At 40.7% G+C, this 17,694-nt stretch overlaps 1 protein-coding gene across 1 annotated transcript in view; it reads left to right on the forward strand.

The window, feature by feature from the left end:
- The window catches only part of AHCYL2 (adenosylhomocysteinase like 2), a 167,684-nt gene that overhangs the window by 129,337 nt on the left and 20,653 nt on the right, over positions 1–17,694 (forward strand). Inside the window, exons 5-10 of the mRNA XM_082846020.1 lie at positions 3,964–4,066; positions 6,029–6,123; positions 9,413–9,519; positions 11,173–11,289; positions 15,081–15,144; positions 15,626–15,714. Of these exons, the coding sequence (XP_082702146.1) occupies positions 3,964–4,066; positions 6,029–6,123; positions 9,413–9,519; positions 11,173–11,289; positions 15,081–15,144; positions 15,626–15,714 (575 nt within the window). The remainder of the gene's footprint in view (positions 1–3,963; positions 4,067–6,028; positions 6,124–9,412; positions 9,520–11,172; positions 11,290–15,080; positions 15,145–15,625; positions 15,715–17,694) is intronic.

Raw genomic sequence — 17,694 nt, forward strand, 5'->3', positions numbered from 1 at the left:
CAAGTTAAACCAGCTTCTGAGCTCTGTCCTTCTCCCACTTCTACCTGCCTTCACTTCTGCTTGAGCCCTAATAGCCAGCAGTCTTGACTCATAGTTCTTTAAATAGTTCTTATATTCTTGGTCCCAGTCACTTTTCTAGTTAATTTATATTGCTTCGTAGGTAAGTCTCAGTATCATTCTCTTCTTTGGCACGTTGAGGAATCCTAGTTATAGAAATTCAGAAATTCTTTAAGGTGAAAATTAAAACAGGATAGAAAAAAATTGGATTGGATATTGAAAGGTAAAGAAATTAAGATACAGGGCTTCCCTGGTGGCGCAGTGGTTGAGAGTCCGCCTGCTGATGCAGGGGACACGGGTTCGTGCCCCGGTCCGGGAAGATCCCACATGCCGCGGAGCGGCTGGGCCCGTGAGCCATGGCCACTGAGGCTGCGCGTCCGGAGCCTGTGTTCCGCAACGGGAGAGGCCACAACAGTGAGAGGCCCGTGTACTGCAAAAAAAAAAAAAAAAGTAAAAAAGTAAAAAAAAGAAATTAAGATATAAGAGTAGTTCTCCTGTGGCCTTTGACGAATTATGTGAGAGAGTTAGCCTAGTGGAGTTGTTTGCACGTATTTTTTTTTAATTAGAGCATATTTTTAATTAGAATTTTTATTTTGTATATAAATATTAGAAAATACAAATTTTTTAAAATGAAAATTATCAGTACCCAAAGTTAAGCACTGTCAGGAAATTTTAAAACAAACTTTGTCACCAAAGATTTATCCATGTTAAAAGAGCTCTTAATCGAAGCAGTAGGGTGGTACATTACCTTCTTTTTTTTTTAATATTTATTCATTTATATATTTGGCTGCATTGGGTCTTAGTTGCGGTACGCGGGATCTTCGTTGCAGTGTGCGGGATCTTTAGTTGCGGCATGTGGGATCTAGTTCCCTGACCGGAGATTGAACCTGGGCCCCCTCCATTGGGAATGCAGTCTTAACCATTGGACCACCAGGGAAGTCCCTGTAGTACCTTCTTATAAAGAAGCCTATCTCCATCTTACAAACTGAAGTGAAAGCAAGTAAGGATCAAATCAGTGGATTAAATTTATTTTAATAATTTTAAAAAATTTGAAATATACACAGATTTATAGAAAAGTTGCAAATACAGTACAGATAACTTTTTTTTCTGAACCATTGAAGAGTAAGTTGCCAGCCTTATGATGCTCCCACAAATAACTTAGTGTATATTTTCTACAAACAAGAACATTCTCCTGTCCAACCAGTACAACCATTCAAAATTAGGAAATTAACATTGATTCATTATTGCCATCTAATCCTCAGGTCCCATTTGAGCTTCACTAATTGTCCCAATAATACTTTTTTATAACCAAAGGATCCTGTCCATAGTTACGGGTCTCATTTAATTGTTATCTCTTTAGTCTCCTGCAGTGCTGGATAGTTCATCAGTCTTTCCTTGACTTTCATGACCTTGACACTTTGAAGATTATAGACAAATTATTCTGTAGTATGTCCTTAGTACGTAGAAAATGATGCTGTGCTTTTTTCATTTAATCCTATCAGATGGCACTTGTTTTCGATTTGTCCCATAACTGATGTTCATTTTGATCCCTTGATGGAGGTGGTGTCTGCCAGACTTTTCTAGGGTAAAAGTTATTTTTCCCCTTTTGTAATTAATAAGTATTTTGTGAGGTAGTAATACGAAACTGTGTAAATATCCCATTCTTCATCAAACCTTCCAATTATTCATTCATTTATGTATTTTTATTTGTGTGGAGTCATTGTTTCCTATTTTATTTAATGGGTTATAATCCATTACTATCATTATTTATTATGATAAAAATTGTTCCAATTTTGGCCAAGAGGAACCCCTGAAGTCTTGCTTCTGTGCCTTGTCTCTTGACATATCCCTTTCATTCTTTGAGCACTTACTTGCTTCTGGTACAAGATGATCTAAGCTCATTTTGTACCTTCCCTGTCCTATCCCTGGAATCAGCCATTTCTCCAAGGAGCCCTGGTTCCTTTTCCTTCTAGTGGATCTGTACACTAGTGTACTCTTTGCTATTGGGATATCATTGTTCCTGGATCCTCTTTCATTAATTTTCAAAAATAATTGCCCATTAACTCTTCATATATATCTTTTGCCCTGTTCTCTCCTTCTGTAAATTAGGCCATTGATAGTATGCCATAGATCTTAGATGCTCTCTTCTGCTTTTTTCCCCCACTCTTTTTTCTTTCTGTATTTCAGTTTGGTGATTTCTATTGATCTATCTTCAAGTTCACTGACTCTGTCCCTAGATATGCCCAGTCTGGTGATAAGCCTAATGAAAGAATTCTTAAATCTGATCCTTAAAAAAAAAAAAAAAAAAAAACTTCTGACATTTCTATTTGACTTGTTTTTATAGTTTCCATCTCTATGCTGAAATTCCCTACCTGTTCATGGATGTTGTCCATCTTTTTCACTACACCCCTTAGCATAAATATATTAATCATAGTTAATTGAAAGTTCCTGTCTGATCAAACATCTATCTCATCTCAGAGTCTGGTTCTCTTGAATACTTTCCTGACAATGGGTTGGGGTTTTTTTTCACTTTTTTTGGCGTGCCTTGCAATTTTACATTGAATGGTAGTATATTATTCCATTATTGTCATGAATTGGGCTGGATTTCAATTCTGTTGTTCCATACCAAAGGCTACAAATTCCCCCAGGCTGGAGGGCTCTTGTACTCCTCAGTGTTTGCACTTCACCTTCGGGCTTTCAGCCGCTTCTGCACATGCTTGCCACAGGGGGGCTCTGTCTTCAAGTGCATGTCCCCACTGCAGCACACAACTGCTACTCCTTGTTTCCTGGAGCTAGGCTCAAGGTGAGGGCAAGTGGGATTCTTAGATTTTCTGGTCCAGCCTCGGTGTTAGGCAGGCCTCTGTGAGGGTAGGACTTTTTCAGTGTTCCTGCCACTCCTCTCTGTAGCAGCCAAATTTTGCCTTGTATTGGTGGTAGGTCTTGAGCAGAGATATTTTCCTGTCCCTCCTGGAGAGGTAGCAGATTTTTACTTTGTATCAATGTAGGGTCCTGGGCCCAAGAGGATTTTCTGCTACTCCCCCAGGAGCAGAGAGTTTTTGCTTCCACCCTTCCCCGGAAGCAATAGCTCTTTGCCTGGTCCCTGGTGGCAGGCATAATTCCTGCTCCTCTTGCTACAGTTTAAGGCTTTTGCTTCCTATGAGAGAAGACTGTGGAGATGTGCCGAGGTTTCATGCTTATCTTTGAGCACAGCCAATCGGCTCCCTGCCCGCAATCTTTCTTGTGAACCCTGGTTGGAAGCCCCTAGAAAAGAGCTTGCATTGTGAGTATGAACTCTCCTTGTGCCTGGGGCTACAAGAAGTTCCAAACTGACATACTTTCCCACACTCAGCCTTTACTAATTCATTAAAATTTTAGCTAATTTTTTTCTTACCGTGATGTATGGCAGCCACCTCTTCCTTCTGTGCTCTGACAAGGGTGAAACAGTGTTCCCTCTCTCCTTAAAGGGATTTGTTGCTCTTTGGAGTTCCTTGGTTGCATTATGACCTCAGCTCTTTGATGTACTCAAGAAAAGTTATGGTTTTGTAGATTATCCAGCTTTTTCTTGTTGAGGTGGAAGCTTCTCTTGCAGCTTTCTACATCCTAAGGAGAAGCAGAGCTATAAATTTGTGGTTTTTAAAAAGATGTTTGGCACTGAAAGCCTTGGTTTAATTAAATCTTACAGAGAGGCCCAATATGTTAAATGAGTAAAAGCATACAGCACAGCTGGAGCCTTCCCCAACCCTTGCCCTCTTCTCAAAGTATTGAAGTTTCTGTAAAGCACAGTTTGAAAATCATGGGCGTTAGTTATTCCTAATGTACTTTCTCATTGTCAAATATATAAACTTAATCTCCTTGACCAATTGTTTGGCCCATGCTTGCTCATCTCCTGCTTTCTCTTTAATATAGGTGCTTATGGAAACTCTGGGCGCTCTGGGGGCACAGTGCCGATGGGCTGCCTGCAATATCTATTCCACTCTCAATGAAGTGGCTGCTGCTCTAGCAGAAAATGGTAAGATCTTTTGTGTGTTCTCTTTGTCTTTGACTAAAGTTTCCAAAAAGTTCCATTGTTTCAATAAATATCTGTAAGGAAAGTTGACATTTAAAGTTGTCTTGAAAGAAATATTCTTTTTTTTTTTTTAGTTGAAGTATAGTTGATGTACAATGTTGTGCTTGTTTCAGGTATACAATAAAGTGATTCACTGTATATGTGTATCTATATCTATATATCTATCTATATATATCTATCTATCTTTTTTTCAATTCTTTTCCACTATAGATTATCATAAGATATTGAATGTAGTTCCCTATGCTATACAGTAAATCCTTGTTGTTTACCTATTTTATATATGGTAGTGTGTATCTGTTAATCTCCCCCTTCCCCTTTGGTAACCATAAGTTTGTTTTCTGTGTCTGTGAGTCTTTCTGTTTCGTAAATAAGTTCATTTATACTATTTTTTTAGATTCCGCATATAAGTGATATCATGTAATATTTGGCTTTCTCTGACTTAATTCACTTAGTATGATAATCTCTAGGTCCATCCATGTTGCTGCAAATGGCATTATTTCATTCTTTTTTGTGGCTGAGTAATATTCCATTGTATGTATACACCACATCTTCTTTATCCATTCACCTGTTGATGGACACTTAGGTTGCTTACATGTCTTGGTGGGTCCCTATTCTTGATGAGTTTGCCCTCCTTCTGGGCTTCTCTTGTTAAATATGATCGAGGTAACTGTGTTGCTTTACAGTCACAAATATCTTCTTATGTCTAATATTCCATTATTAGTTAATGCTTTGCCTTGTCAGAGCACCAGTGAACCTTATTCACTGTCTAAGGTCATATGGATTAGAAAAGAAAATGCTTCAGGCATAATTTTGTGGTCCGACTGGTTTTCAGCAGTTAATGTTTGGTGCTCTGCTTCAGCGGTAAACAGGACTTGACCTGGCAGATTAATATTTGATAACAACAGCCACTGACACTTGAAGGACAAAAGAAATAGAGAAGTTTGGACTTTGCCAGTTTCTTGCCTTCACTCTCTGATAGCCCAACACAGATCAGGATACCAAACACTTGCTTCAGAGCTATTGAGAAATTCTGGGAAAGCTCTATAGTGCATGCATACCTCTCTTTTTGCAAGCACTTTGAGCATTTTATTTGTTCTTTCATTTACAGTCATTCATTTGTAAAATTTTTATTAATGTATAAAATATGTATAGAAAGTACACATGTATAAACATATGGTCCAATTAATTGTACATATACATTCATTTCTCTTTTTTTTTCAACAAATGCTTATTGACCTACTTTAAGGACAAATGAGAGTGTCTTTGCCCTCAGAATCTTATATTGTGGTTAAGAAGAAAAGACACATATATAAATAATGATAATACAAGGGCATATATGATAATGCCACAACAGATCATAAACCCACATTTAGTATACCAACAAGGGGCTTATAAAAGTTCAGATTCCATGTGAGATCACTTTCAGCTGAGTTATAATGCTTCCTTAAGGAGCATGATACTTAACTGGGTAATGAAGTGTAACAACATTTGAACAGAGGGAGAAGAGTGTAAGAGTTTTCCTGATGCAGAGGATGGGATGACTAAAGTATAGAAACAAGAAAGATCAAAATGTAGTTGGGAAATGATGAGAATTCCAGTTGGACTGGATGAAGAAGTACATATTTCTGGTTTCTTCTTTTTTGCCTTTAGTCATACTTTTAGCATCCGTCATACTCTTGGCCCTTTTGTTTGTCCTCTTTGGTCTAACAAGAGTGAAATGACCACCAAAGACAAAGACGAGTATAAAAAGGCTGAAGACAATACTAATCAGTGAAGAAAGTCAACCCAAGAAGTATAGCAGAACGAGAGAGCTTGGAATTGGGGAAAACCAGCATCTCCTTGCCAAAATTTAGGGTCAGCCCTTTTTTCAGGCTTTAATGGTTTCTCTTTGTTCTTTTTTCTCAGGATTTCCTGTGTTTGCCTGGAAAGGAGAGTCAGAAGATGACTTCTGGTGGTGCATTGATAGATGTGTGAATGTGGAGGGCTGGCAGCCAAACATGGTGGGTTAGATCTCTGCCAACACAATTCTGTTGGGGCCTGGAGGTACAGAGAGGGAGAGTGTGGTCTGGGAGAGGGTTTCCCAGCAGGAAGGAAGGCAAATGCTTCCTTTTCCGTCTGATGTACCTGGGCTTCCGGCAGAACTAGATGCTTATGCTTAGGGCATCCCAAGAATATTCAACCTCTTTATAGCCTCAAAGTGCTTTTCATTGTCAGTGCTGATCTCAGAAGCACTCATATTCATCAGCAACATTAAAATACTGCTCAGGGTTCACACATGACTGGTTAAAAAGTAAGATTAATGAGTTACCATCCCCTACCACTGCTTACCACCCCCCCACCCCCCACCCACCCCGCCCGACAACATCAATGATTAAAGCACACACACGCACACACAGCTCCTATGGTACTTAGCTTTCTTTCTAGAATCACGTGCTAAATTTATAGTAAACCTGAAGGGATTCCAAGTTCAAATTTCTTCTCTTTATTCATTTCTCACCTGAAGAAAGATGAATAGGCAAAGTTTGGGGTTTTTAATTTCTGCTTAGTTTTTATTTTTGTTTCATTTTTTAAAAGATCAAGTGCTTGAAGGCTAAGAGCATATTAGATTCACAAGGGGAAGCAAAAAGCTTCACAAAGTACGATGCACTCCTGCTTTTTAAACCTTTCTGCATATGGGTGAGAGGAGAAATTAGGGAATCAACTGAAACAAGAATCCTTGAAGCTCTAGTCCAACTATTGCTTACTGCTAAAGACTGCAGAGCAGGCTTCATCTGGGACACAGCAGAGAGAAGCAGCCTGTCTTTCTGGATTCTGATCCAGGCCACATTGCACCAAGTGTTGGTTTGAGGAAGCTGGGTTAAAACCTTCATATCCTGAAAGGGAGGGAGGAGTCGGCTATAAGATGAGTCAGCTCATTCCAGCGGAGTTTAACGGTGACAGAAGGGAGTGTGACTGACAGGTGCTAAAGAAGATATGCCGGGGGGCTCTACTGGAAATAAAACATTAATTTTATAGTCATGAACATAGGGAGGACAGGGGATTGTACATGGCGAGCTTTTATAGACTGTAGAGCCAGCACACACTGCTGGAAAGGTTGACGGAGAGAGTAAGACAAGGGTAAGAAAAACTGTGACCCCAGAAAACAGGATCCATATCTTTTGGGATCCTGTCAAGATCCTGTCAAGTGCTTTTACTTGCTTGCCAACTTCAGGAAGATTCCCAGGTGACAATAATTTTCTGCAGTAGGACAACAGGGTGAGAATTATGGGCTACATTCATTAAATAAATATTAGGGATAGCAACTACCTGCCTGTATTTGATACCTGTGTTAAAAGGGAACGGTGGACGAGAATACTGAGACTAAGACACAATCTTTTTTGTCTCTGATCTTTTGTGTGGCTAGGGATCAGAGGCTGCAAGCAAAAACTCCATGAGGGATTTCATACATGTAAAAAGGGAGAGAGAGGGCTTCCCTGGTGGCGCAGTGGTTGAGAGTCCACCTGCCGATGCGGGGGACACGGGTTTGTGCCCCGGTCCGGGAAGATCCCACATGTGGCGGAGCGGCTGGGCCCGTGAGCCATGGCCGCTGAGCCTGCACATCCGGAGCCTGTGCTCTGCAACAGGAGAGGCCACAACAGTGAGAGGCCCGCATACAGCAAAAAAAAAAAAAAGGGAGAGAGAAACTCAGAGGAGCCTTTCCGTTTCTTAGGGAATCTGTTCTGAAGGTTTCTACTGGGAGAAAATGGAGCACTATCTTATATGGAGCAAGTGTAAGAGTTTTAGTAAGAGTCCTGCCTTGGATCCCTGCTCTCAAATAAGGTTTAGTGGAATCAGAGAAAATAGATCAACAACAAGAGCAGAAGTGGGAATTCCCTGGCGGTCCAGCAGTTAGGACTCGGTGCTCTCACTGCCAAGGGCCCGGTTTCAATCCCTGGTCAGGGAACTAAGATCCCACAAGCCGAGCGGTATGGCCAAAACAAAAACAAAAACAAGAGCAGAAGCAAAAAAGATCAGGTGATAGACATGAGGTTGGAGATTTTGTGTACCCAGGGGTCCAGGATGGCATCTTTGGCACTTGTAGTAGAGTTGATAATTGATGGGACTGCAAAATGGGTGCTTGCCAGTGGAGGGCAGCTTAGTCCTGTGGGTCTTTCCAGGAGGGTGGGTGTAACAACTTGGAAAGTCCTGCCAAGCGTTTCTAACAGTTAGGTGACGGGCTGAAATGCCACAGCCTACTGCCTAATAGTATTCTAAGCTGGTCTTTCTTTAGCTTATTTATAATTCAGAAACTTTCCTCTGCTGATGAAAGCTCCAGTGGGCACAGCATTGTGTTTATCTTTAATCCCAACCTGAAACAGTGATGAGCTGTTCAGAGGCATGCTTGCACACCTACATGCTGTACAGTTCCCTAGTTATTTTTACTTTGGTTGATAGAGAGTGTGAGGTTGTGCTAGGCAAAACCCTGCAGTGCTGCCTGATCATTTTGGATAGGAGAGTGCCTGTACTTCGGGACAGGTAAAGGATTAACGAATACACATTTGTAAGCCATTGTTCTGGGAGGGAGACTAATTATCTGGCTTTATTTAAACTAAGCTTTTACTGATGATATTTAAAGTCCTGAATTCAACCAATATAAATATGCTAATATCAAGTTTAGGCTTTCTGACTACCAACAGTACAGCCAAGAGCTAATGGTCTAGGTAATCACTTAAGCTATTAGTCCATAAGAAAATCCTCATTGCGCTGCTGTATATTTTGATCCTAGCGGGTATGTCATTTGGGAAGGTCACTTGGCTGTGAGAATTACAGTTGGCCTTTCATTTCACTGTTTTTTTGTTTGTTTGTTTTTGACTGCATTGGATCTTCGTTGTTGTGCGCGGGCTTTCTCTAGTTGCGGCGAGTGGAGGCTACTCTTCATTGCGGTGCGCGGGCTTCTCATTGCGGTGGCTTCTCTTGTTGCGGAGCACAGGCTCTAGGCATGCAGGCTTCAGTAGCTGTGGCATGTGGGCTCAGTAGTTGTGGCTCACGGGCTCTGGAGCACAGTCTCAGTAGTTGTGGCGCACGGGCTTAGCTCTTCTCCGGTATGTGGGATCTTCCCGGACCAGGCCTCGGACCCATGTCCCCTGCATTGGCAGGCGGATTCTTAACCAGTGCGCCACAAGGGAAGTCCCTCACTTGTTTTTATTTCTTCAGTGTAATGACTGTTGGTCATTACACTGACTCTTAAGTTATTTCGCATAACCATTTGGGAAATTTGAAATATGACATTATTGATGCTTATTATTGCAGATCTTGGATGATGGAGGGGATCTTACTCACTGGATTTATAAGAAGTATCCCAACATGTTTAAGAAAATCAAGGGCATAGTGGAAGAGAGTGTTACTGGAGTCCACAGGTAAGATTTGACATGGGTATGCCTAGTTTTATGCAGCCTGGACATATATTCTTTTTTTTTTTTTACAAATTTTTATTTATTTATTTACTTTTGGCTGCGTTGGATCTCTGTTGCTGTACGCAGGCTTTCTTTAGTTGCGGCGAGCGGGTGCTACTCTTTCATTGCAGTGCATGGGCTTCTCATTGTGGTGGCTTCTCTTGTTGTGGAACACCGGCTCTAGGCGCGCGGGCTCAGTAGTTGTGACGCACAGGCTTAGTTGCTCTGCAGCATGTGGGATCTTCTCAGACCAGGGCTCGAACCTGTGTCCCCTGCATTGGCAGGCAGATTCTTAACCCCTGCACCACCAGGGAAGCCCCTGGATATATATTCTTATAATCACATACTTATAGAATACATTATGTTAAAAATTGAAACCTGATCTGAAATGTTGAGATCTGAGTCCGCACACTTGTTTTTTGTCTTTTTTTTTTGCGGTACGCGGGCCTCTCACTGTTGTGGCCTCTCCCGTTGCGGAGCACAGGCTCTGGACGCGCAGGCTCAGTGGCTATGGCTCACGGGCCCAGCCGCTCTGCAGCATGTGGGATCTTCCTGGACCAGGGCATGAACCTGTGTCCCCTGCACCGGCAGGCGGACTCTCAACCACTGCACCACCAGGGAAGCCCTGCACACTTGTTTTTTAAATTAACAACACAAATAGGAAACTTGAAATAGTGAGGGGGGAGTAGCTAAGGGAATAAGTGTGGTCCTCATATTTTCTAGTCATTGTAATACAATGACTGCTTGTCCTCTTTGGACGAATTCATTTATTCAACATCTATTTATTGAACTTCTACAGTGGACCAGGAACTACTCTAAGAACCATGCTAGGGATCTAGCAGTGGGGAAAACAGACAAAAGCCTGGGCCCTCATAGAGCTTATGTTCTTACACAGAGAACAAGGATTTAGGGTTCTGTTTCTCAAATGAGCATTAATTCCCTGAGTAAAATTGTAACCATTTCTGTTTCCTGTTATTTACCCAGAAAGAACTGAAAGTATGAAAGTTTTAGGGAAGTAAATTTTGAATAAGCCACCATCACTGCTTCAATATACTGTGATCTTTTTGAATGTATAAAACTATGGATTGTCCCATATTTTCAAACTTTTAGAAAGGGATGAATTTTGAATAAAACACCTGGTTCTAATTTTTAGTTGACTCAGTTTAAATAAAACCCCTATATACAGATATACATATTTATAGGTATATGTACTGAAGTTATAAAATTGAGACTATTGGAAAGTTAAACTATTTGAAAGTTAAAATTGTTGCATTAGAGTAGTGGGATTAAAATAGTACTTAAAGTTTCTCTTTTTAATTAAAAGGGGAAATAAAACTAATAAGCAATTAAAAATTTTCCATTTTAATGCTTAAAATTTAGTGGTGGGTCAAAGATTTTCCCCACGTGCCTTTTGATTAATATCTTTATTTCTAAGCTGTATACAGATTCTGGAAAGGTATTCTTTATTTCTCTGTATACACCTTATAGGATGAAATTAGTTGTGTCTCAGGCTCTCATGCCTACTCAGTTAACTTATTTGTGAAATTTGATATGAAACTGATGGTCGATTGCAATATCTCATTGTTTTATGTTCTTCTTGATTTCCTTCATCCTCAGGCTGTACCAGCTATCCAAAGCTGGGAAGCTATGTGTTCCAGCCATGAATGTCAATGACTCGGTCACCAAACAGAAATTTGACAACCTCTACTGTTGCCGTGAATCAATTCTTGATGGGTAATGTTTTGTTATCTTTGGGATGAACTTGAGTTGTTGAAGTGAGGTTCTAAATTTTTTGGTTTTGGTTATTTCTAGAAATGATTTGTGTAGTACCTCTGGATCTATTGCTACATCATACTTAATATTTTGTAACCCAAAGCTACCATTGCTGTCACTTACATCACACTCAATATTTTATGACCCAGAGCTACCATTGCTGTCACTATTTCAAGCAAATCTATTTTACTTAAAAAGTCAGGCCAGCCCCTATCTACTGGTGGCAGTTTTTACAGTCACCCTATCAGGCCTGGGAGTCAGTAACTAAAGTCATTATAAATAGGTAAATATCTTTGATGGTTTAGGAAAAGGTTCCTGGTATTTCTCTTCCAGGTTATGTTGCCAGTTCTTAAGCACCAACTATCATACAATTCTCTGGCCATCTGGAAAGTTGTGGTGAGCACAGGGTTATTTCCCAGTGGCATTTGTAGTTTTTCAAATCTGTAAGGACTGCAAGTCTGACAAAATCTACTTAGATATAATATACCAAAAATTGTGTTCTTCCAGTGCCCAGTTTCTGTTTCTACACTTGTGTCCTGAAATTCCTTCATTCTTGCCGGGAAGACTCAGTAATTCTCTATGTGAAACCATTAAGTTGGTTTAGAATATTGCCAAGCCAAATGGCTTCCATCATGTATTAGTTAATGGAAAAGTGAAGAAAGGGCCTGTGGGCCACATTACTAGTCTGAACCCCAGGCAATTTGCAACACCACAGGCACTGGAGCAAGAAGGACTTTGGTTTAACAATTGGCTCTATCATTTATTAACTCTAAGACCTCAGACTAGTTATTTAACCTCTCTGTGCCTATTTCCTCATCTGTAAAATGGTGACAGTAAGACCTATCTCATAGAGTTATTGTGAGGATTAAATGAGATAAGGTATGAATCCTGGGGATCAATGTTAGTTCCCTTGCCCTTCTTTCTAGAACCCTATATAGTAAGTTTAGGATTGAGTTAGATCTTATAAGAAGACTTTTACTTTGAAATCTTTTTTTTTGTGTGTGGGCTGGAAGGGGGTGTTCAATGCAAATTCAAACTATTTTTAATTATTACTCCTATAGATTCAGTAGTATTATCAGATAGATTGGACATTTGAGTGAATCCTTTATCAGTCTGTTTACAGACTGTCCCTAGTTCTGTCCACATATAACTGTTATTGTGATGCACAGCTTTGCACCTGATAATAATGATTTGGATATATACTCATAAAAATATTTACTCATCCACAACTGTTTCTTATAGATTTTTCAACTCCCAAATCTATGAGTCTAAAATCTGCCTATATTTAGTAAAAGATGCATGAAGGTACCTCTACTAGCTCATAAACATGGACAGAGTCCCTCCTAAGCAGTGTTTACCCTGTGGATAAGAAAGATACTTTAACATCAGAAATGTATGAAAGTGAAATGGAAGCAGTGGAGCTGGAGTTAAAGTTAATAAAGAAATAGGAAAACATCACCCATCTACTGGAAACCTGAGTAGTAGTAAGAGCTTGTTGGCATCTTCAGATGGTGAAAAACTTTCCAATTGGGTCATGGGCAGTTGCTCCTCTCAGAGGAGTTGAGATGTGACTGGGTGCATTCAGGGTGGTATGGCCGTAGACTCAGAGGAGTTGAGAGTAGGAGAAGTTAAAGAAGCGGCAAAGTATGCTCCAGGGAAGGCTGCAAAATAGAGAGTCCATATGAGGAAAGGATTAGGGATTGAGCTTCTGTAGCTCTGAGCTGGTTGCACACTGCACCATAAGCTATGAGGGAATGGCCCCACTCAGTCCTAGAGGACTCTTCTGTAATTGGTCTGCAATGCCAAAAAGCAAGGCAGGTGCAGCCTTATGGAGACTGAGGAAGGAAGACTTGGTAGGAAGAAAAAGGATATCCCAGATAGGATTTTTAGATCATAAAACAGACTGTATTTCAGGAACTCTTCTAGAGAGTTCTGGGGCTAGAAGAATTAGAGAGAAGTCAGAGACTTGGCATGACTCTTTTACACCACCAGACAGCTTACCCTCACATCCCCAAAAGTCCTTTCTTGACGGAGGTCTTTTCTATCCTTTATCCTTGAACCTTGAGGCAGATCTGGGTCCCTCAGATCACAAGGAAATCACTGCCTAACTGGAATCCACCCTGGTCTGTCAGCCTATCATTTGCAGAGTAGTGGTGTTGATGAAGTTTCCCTTCCACCACACAGTCATTTGTAGTCACAAAGAGAGAGTCATCTTCCTTTGGGAAGAGAGTCAGAAAGGCTTGTGGGTAGTCAAAGCAAAGGAGGCTCAGAAATATGATTATTGATTTCCTTGCTGTGCTGAGCCAGTCAAGGACCATTCTAAGCCATGGCTTTTGAGTATGGTGGTAGCCCAGCCAGACTTACCCTCTTCACCCAACAGAAACTGCCTCTGCACTTAATTGATATTTATTGAGTTTCATTGGAGTTCATGAGTTATACCAGTTCCTAGTGAGTGGAGTTGTCAAATCATTAAAAAGATAGGATTTCTACTTTGCCTTTGGGGCATTTATAGACTTTTCAACAGGAGAGGTTAACAGATGAGTAGAAAGACCTACAAATATTTGTCGGAACCATCTGTCTCAGAATGGCAGGTTTTAGTTGAAGTTTCTTCTGCCTAGCCAGGGCTTCCTAGAGAAGGGAGACCAACTGACCCTACAGAGAAACCAGAAACTGCTCCTACAACTTCTTCCAAGAGACCCTGAAAACAGTAAGGACCTTTATTCTAGCTTCATAGAGATTCAGAGACAAAGAGGTAGAACATGTCTGAGCAGGACTCAGCCCAGAAAACTCACTACCTCATGTAGTCAGTGTTGGTGTGTTTCAAGGCTCTTCTACACCTTGTTGCCCATTACCCTCCCTGGTGAATTAATGTGGGACCTATTGGCGATTTTTTTTTTTTGTGGTACGCGGGCCTCTCACTGTTGTGGCCTCTCCCATTGCGGAGCACAGGCTCCGGACGCGCAGTCTCAGCGGCCATGGCTCACGGGCCCAGCCGCTCCGCATGTGGGATCTTTCCGGACCAGGGCATGAACCCGAGTCCCCTGCATCGGCAGGCGGACTCTCAACCACTAGCGCCACCAGGGAAGCCCACCTATTGGCGATTTTGATACTACTAAATGTAGGACTCATTTATCAGCATTATATTTTATGTGTCTAATTCAATAAGCTACAACGTTCACATTAAACCAGAGCTTTGTCACCTCCTAAATAAAAATTACATTTATATTTAAAAGTTACTTTGTGTTCTATAGCTTCTTCCCTTCTGTACTACTCCCAAAACAAGGGGAACAAAAAGAAAAAAGGCCTCACATAGAGATGGAATTGATTGGATAGCATGGATAAGAAAATACATATTTTGGGCTTCCCTGGTGGCACAGGGGACATGGGTTTGTGCCCCAGTCTGGGAAGATCCCACATGCCGTGGAGCAGCTGGGCCTGTGAGCCATGGCCGCCGAGCCCACGCGTCCGGAGCCTGTGCTCCGCAACGGGAGAGGCCACAACAGTGAGAGGCCCGCGTACCGCAAAAAAAAAAAAAAGAAAAAGAAAATACATATTTTATTGAACTTTTCTTTCTAGTCATTAAGTAGTTTCTCTAGGATAGAAACCAGGCTTGCTTTCAACATTAAAAAAAAAAAAAAAAAAAAGCCAAACCAAAAAAAAAAACAAAACCCAAACATGAAAACAAAGGGGTTCAATCTAATCTCAAGCGAGAAACAAGAGATTTTTCTGATTTAATTTTTTTTCCCCCATAGACTTAAAAGAACAACAGACATGATGTTTGGTGGGAAGCAGGTGGTAGTCTGTGGCTATGGAGAGGTAAGGTTTAACCTTTCAATTATTAGGTGTTTAAAATGTATTTTGCTGAAATATACTAGAATTTTTCACTTGTATGGACATAAAAGTACATTCATTTACCACTTTAAGTGGGACAAAAGTAACTTCAGAGGCCCTCTGGTTAAAGTAAAATCTTTCTTTTTCCCATTGCATTTTTGCTATTTTTTCTTTAAGTTGATTTTCTGACTGTTCCACTGCACTGTTTGTGATGTTCTTTTAGCTTGTGTTTTGATTATGAATCGTGAGTGTGGGTGTTCTTATGCACATGCATGTGCTAAGCAGGGTTTAGGAGTTTGTTTATGAACTGCATTCATTTTATTTTTTTTCTGATTTTTCCCTAAGTGTGAATCTATTCAGTGAAATTCCTTTTGGTGGCGGAAAGGGGGGTACACTTTACCAGAAGCTTTGAGAAACTGTTTTCTTTGCGACTTTCCTTATTATGTGTACTTTCTGCTCTCATCAGGTGGGGAAGGGGTGCTGTGCTGCCTTAAAAGCTATGGGCTCCATTGTGTATGTAACTGAGATTGACCCCATCTGTGCTCTTCAAGCCTGGTAAGCATGCAAAAGGAGATTTGCTTTTTCCTCTCACCACTGTCTAACGTATTGTCTTCTAACTGCCTCCAAAGAATGGCCTAGTTAATGCCACATTTCATCTTAGAGGGGCCTAGATCCTGAGAGGCTGCTATTAACTGTAAGCACCTGTCTTTCAAAGATCTAGGAGCTCTGCTCTGAGAGAGCAGAGGCTGGCAGAAGCTACAATTTAGAACTCCTGTGGAAATAGTAACAGGGGACGCCTTGAACCAGAGAGCAGGTAGCCCCTTATCAGCTCCACATGCCATCCTTCTCCCTTTGAAAACAATGATCAAAAAAGAAATAGGCTGGCATCAGATCCTTTCTGAAGTGATGCAATGAAAAGAGCGCTTCTGTCACATTCCTCCCCAAAATGCATAACCTAGTGTAATCAGGAGGAAATATCAGACAAATCTAAATGAAGGATAAACTCTACTAACTCTTACTGAAGGGTATATAGGAGTTGTTTGTACTATTCCTAAGTATGAAATGATTCCAAAATTAGAAGTTTAAAAAAAAAATAGTTCCTTTCCCATCTAAAAATGTGGGTAATCTTATCTACTTCAATTGTGAAAGTTCAGAAAATAATGATATAATTATTATACATTATATAATAAATATATAATTATGTAAAGTATAGAGGTGCTGTCACATAATAAATGCCTCACTAAGTGGTAGCTATTATTAAAATTGTCTCTTGCCACCCTCAGCAGGATAAAATACCACTGTCCCTGAAAACTACTGCAAAGTTCCCATGCCTGTAGCCTTGAATAACCCATCCAATCTTTACCATTAACCCTCCAGAGGAAGGCACCCAGCATAGATGAAGCATGGCATAAAGATGTTTCCATAACCATTTTCCCCTGTCCTACCACTCCCCGCACACCGTAGCCATCAACACACAGTTTTCCCCAACAGAGTTGTTGGCTTTGCCTGAGTCAGGGCTCCAGCACACGACGGGAACTATCACCATTCTAGCACTTTTTCAGGGTTCATTAGAGAAACCTGAATGTGTTTTAATATTGACTGAGGTATTGATTGAAACTATCTTATAGACGTGAACTGATCACTTATTCTGTGTTAGGTACTGTGCTCTGTGCTGAGGATGAAAGATGAGTAGATGAATGAGACAAGGTCCCTGCTTTTAGAAGCACACAGACAAATAACCTCTGTGCAGTGTAGTAAGTGCTGTGATAGAGATAAACGGCACATGCTTCTGTAGGAGCACAAAGGAGGAATATCTAACTAAAGAGCAGGGCAGTGAGGGTAGAAAGAGGTGTCAATGGAGCTGAGTCTTAAAACTTATTTAAGTGACTTCTTAGTTTGGAAGTATGTTCCAGGTACAGGCGACATATGCAAGGTCACCTAGGAAGGAGAGAGCACGGCATGTTTATATTAAAGAAGCTGGAAGTGTTTTAATGGAGCTGCCCGATAGGATAAATTTGAGGGAGTGGTAATACCTGAGTAGGAATCATATGTCAGTATAATCATATATCAACCTAAGTATTTGGGTCTTATCCTGATACCAGACAATGTCACCAAAGTATTTTAAGCAAGGAAGTGACATGAGCCAGATGGCATTTCAGGAAATCACTCTGCAAAATGAATTAGAGAGACATAAACCTAGAGGCGATGAGATGGGGCCAGGGGCTACTACAGCAAGAAATAATAAGACCTGAACATCAGGCCTGCATGTATAGAAAAGAGGGGATAGATTAAGAATTAAGATTTTAAGGAATTAAGGAAAAAGACTCAACCAGATGTGGTGACAATTTTAATTAGGGAGAGGCAGTAGGCTAGGACATTCTAGTTTATTTGACTCGTAGAGCTGGGTGAACAGTAATGCTGTTGATTAAGATAGAAAATATAGAAGAAGAGAAACAGAATTGGTGGTGTGGGTAAGATAATGAGTCTATTTTCAAGCACAATAAGTTTGAGGTCCTTGTGGGACATGAGGAGGAG

The sequence above is a fragment of the Leucopleurus acutus genome, assembly GCF_964270905.1.
Source record: "Leucopleurus acutus genome assembly, chromosome: 9".
NCBI classification, from domain to species: Eukaryota; Metazoa; Chordata; class Mammalia; order Artiodactyla; family Delphinidae; genus Leucopleurus; species Leucopleurus acutus.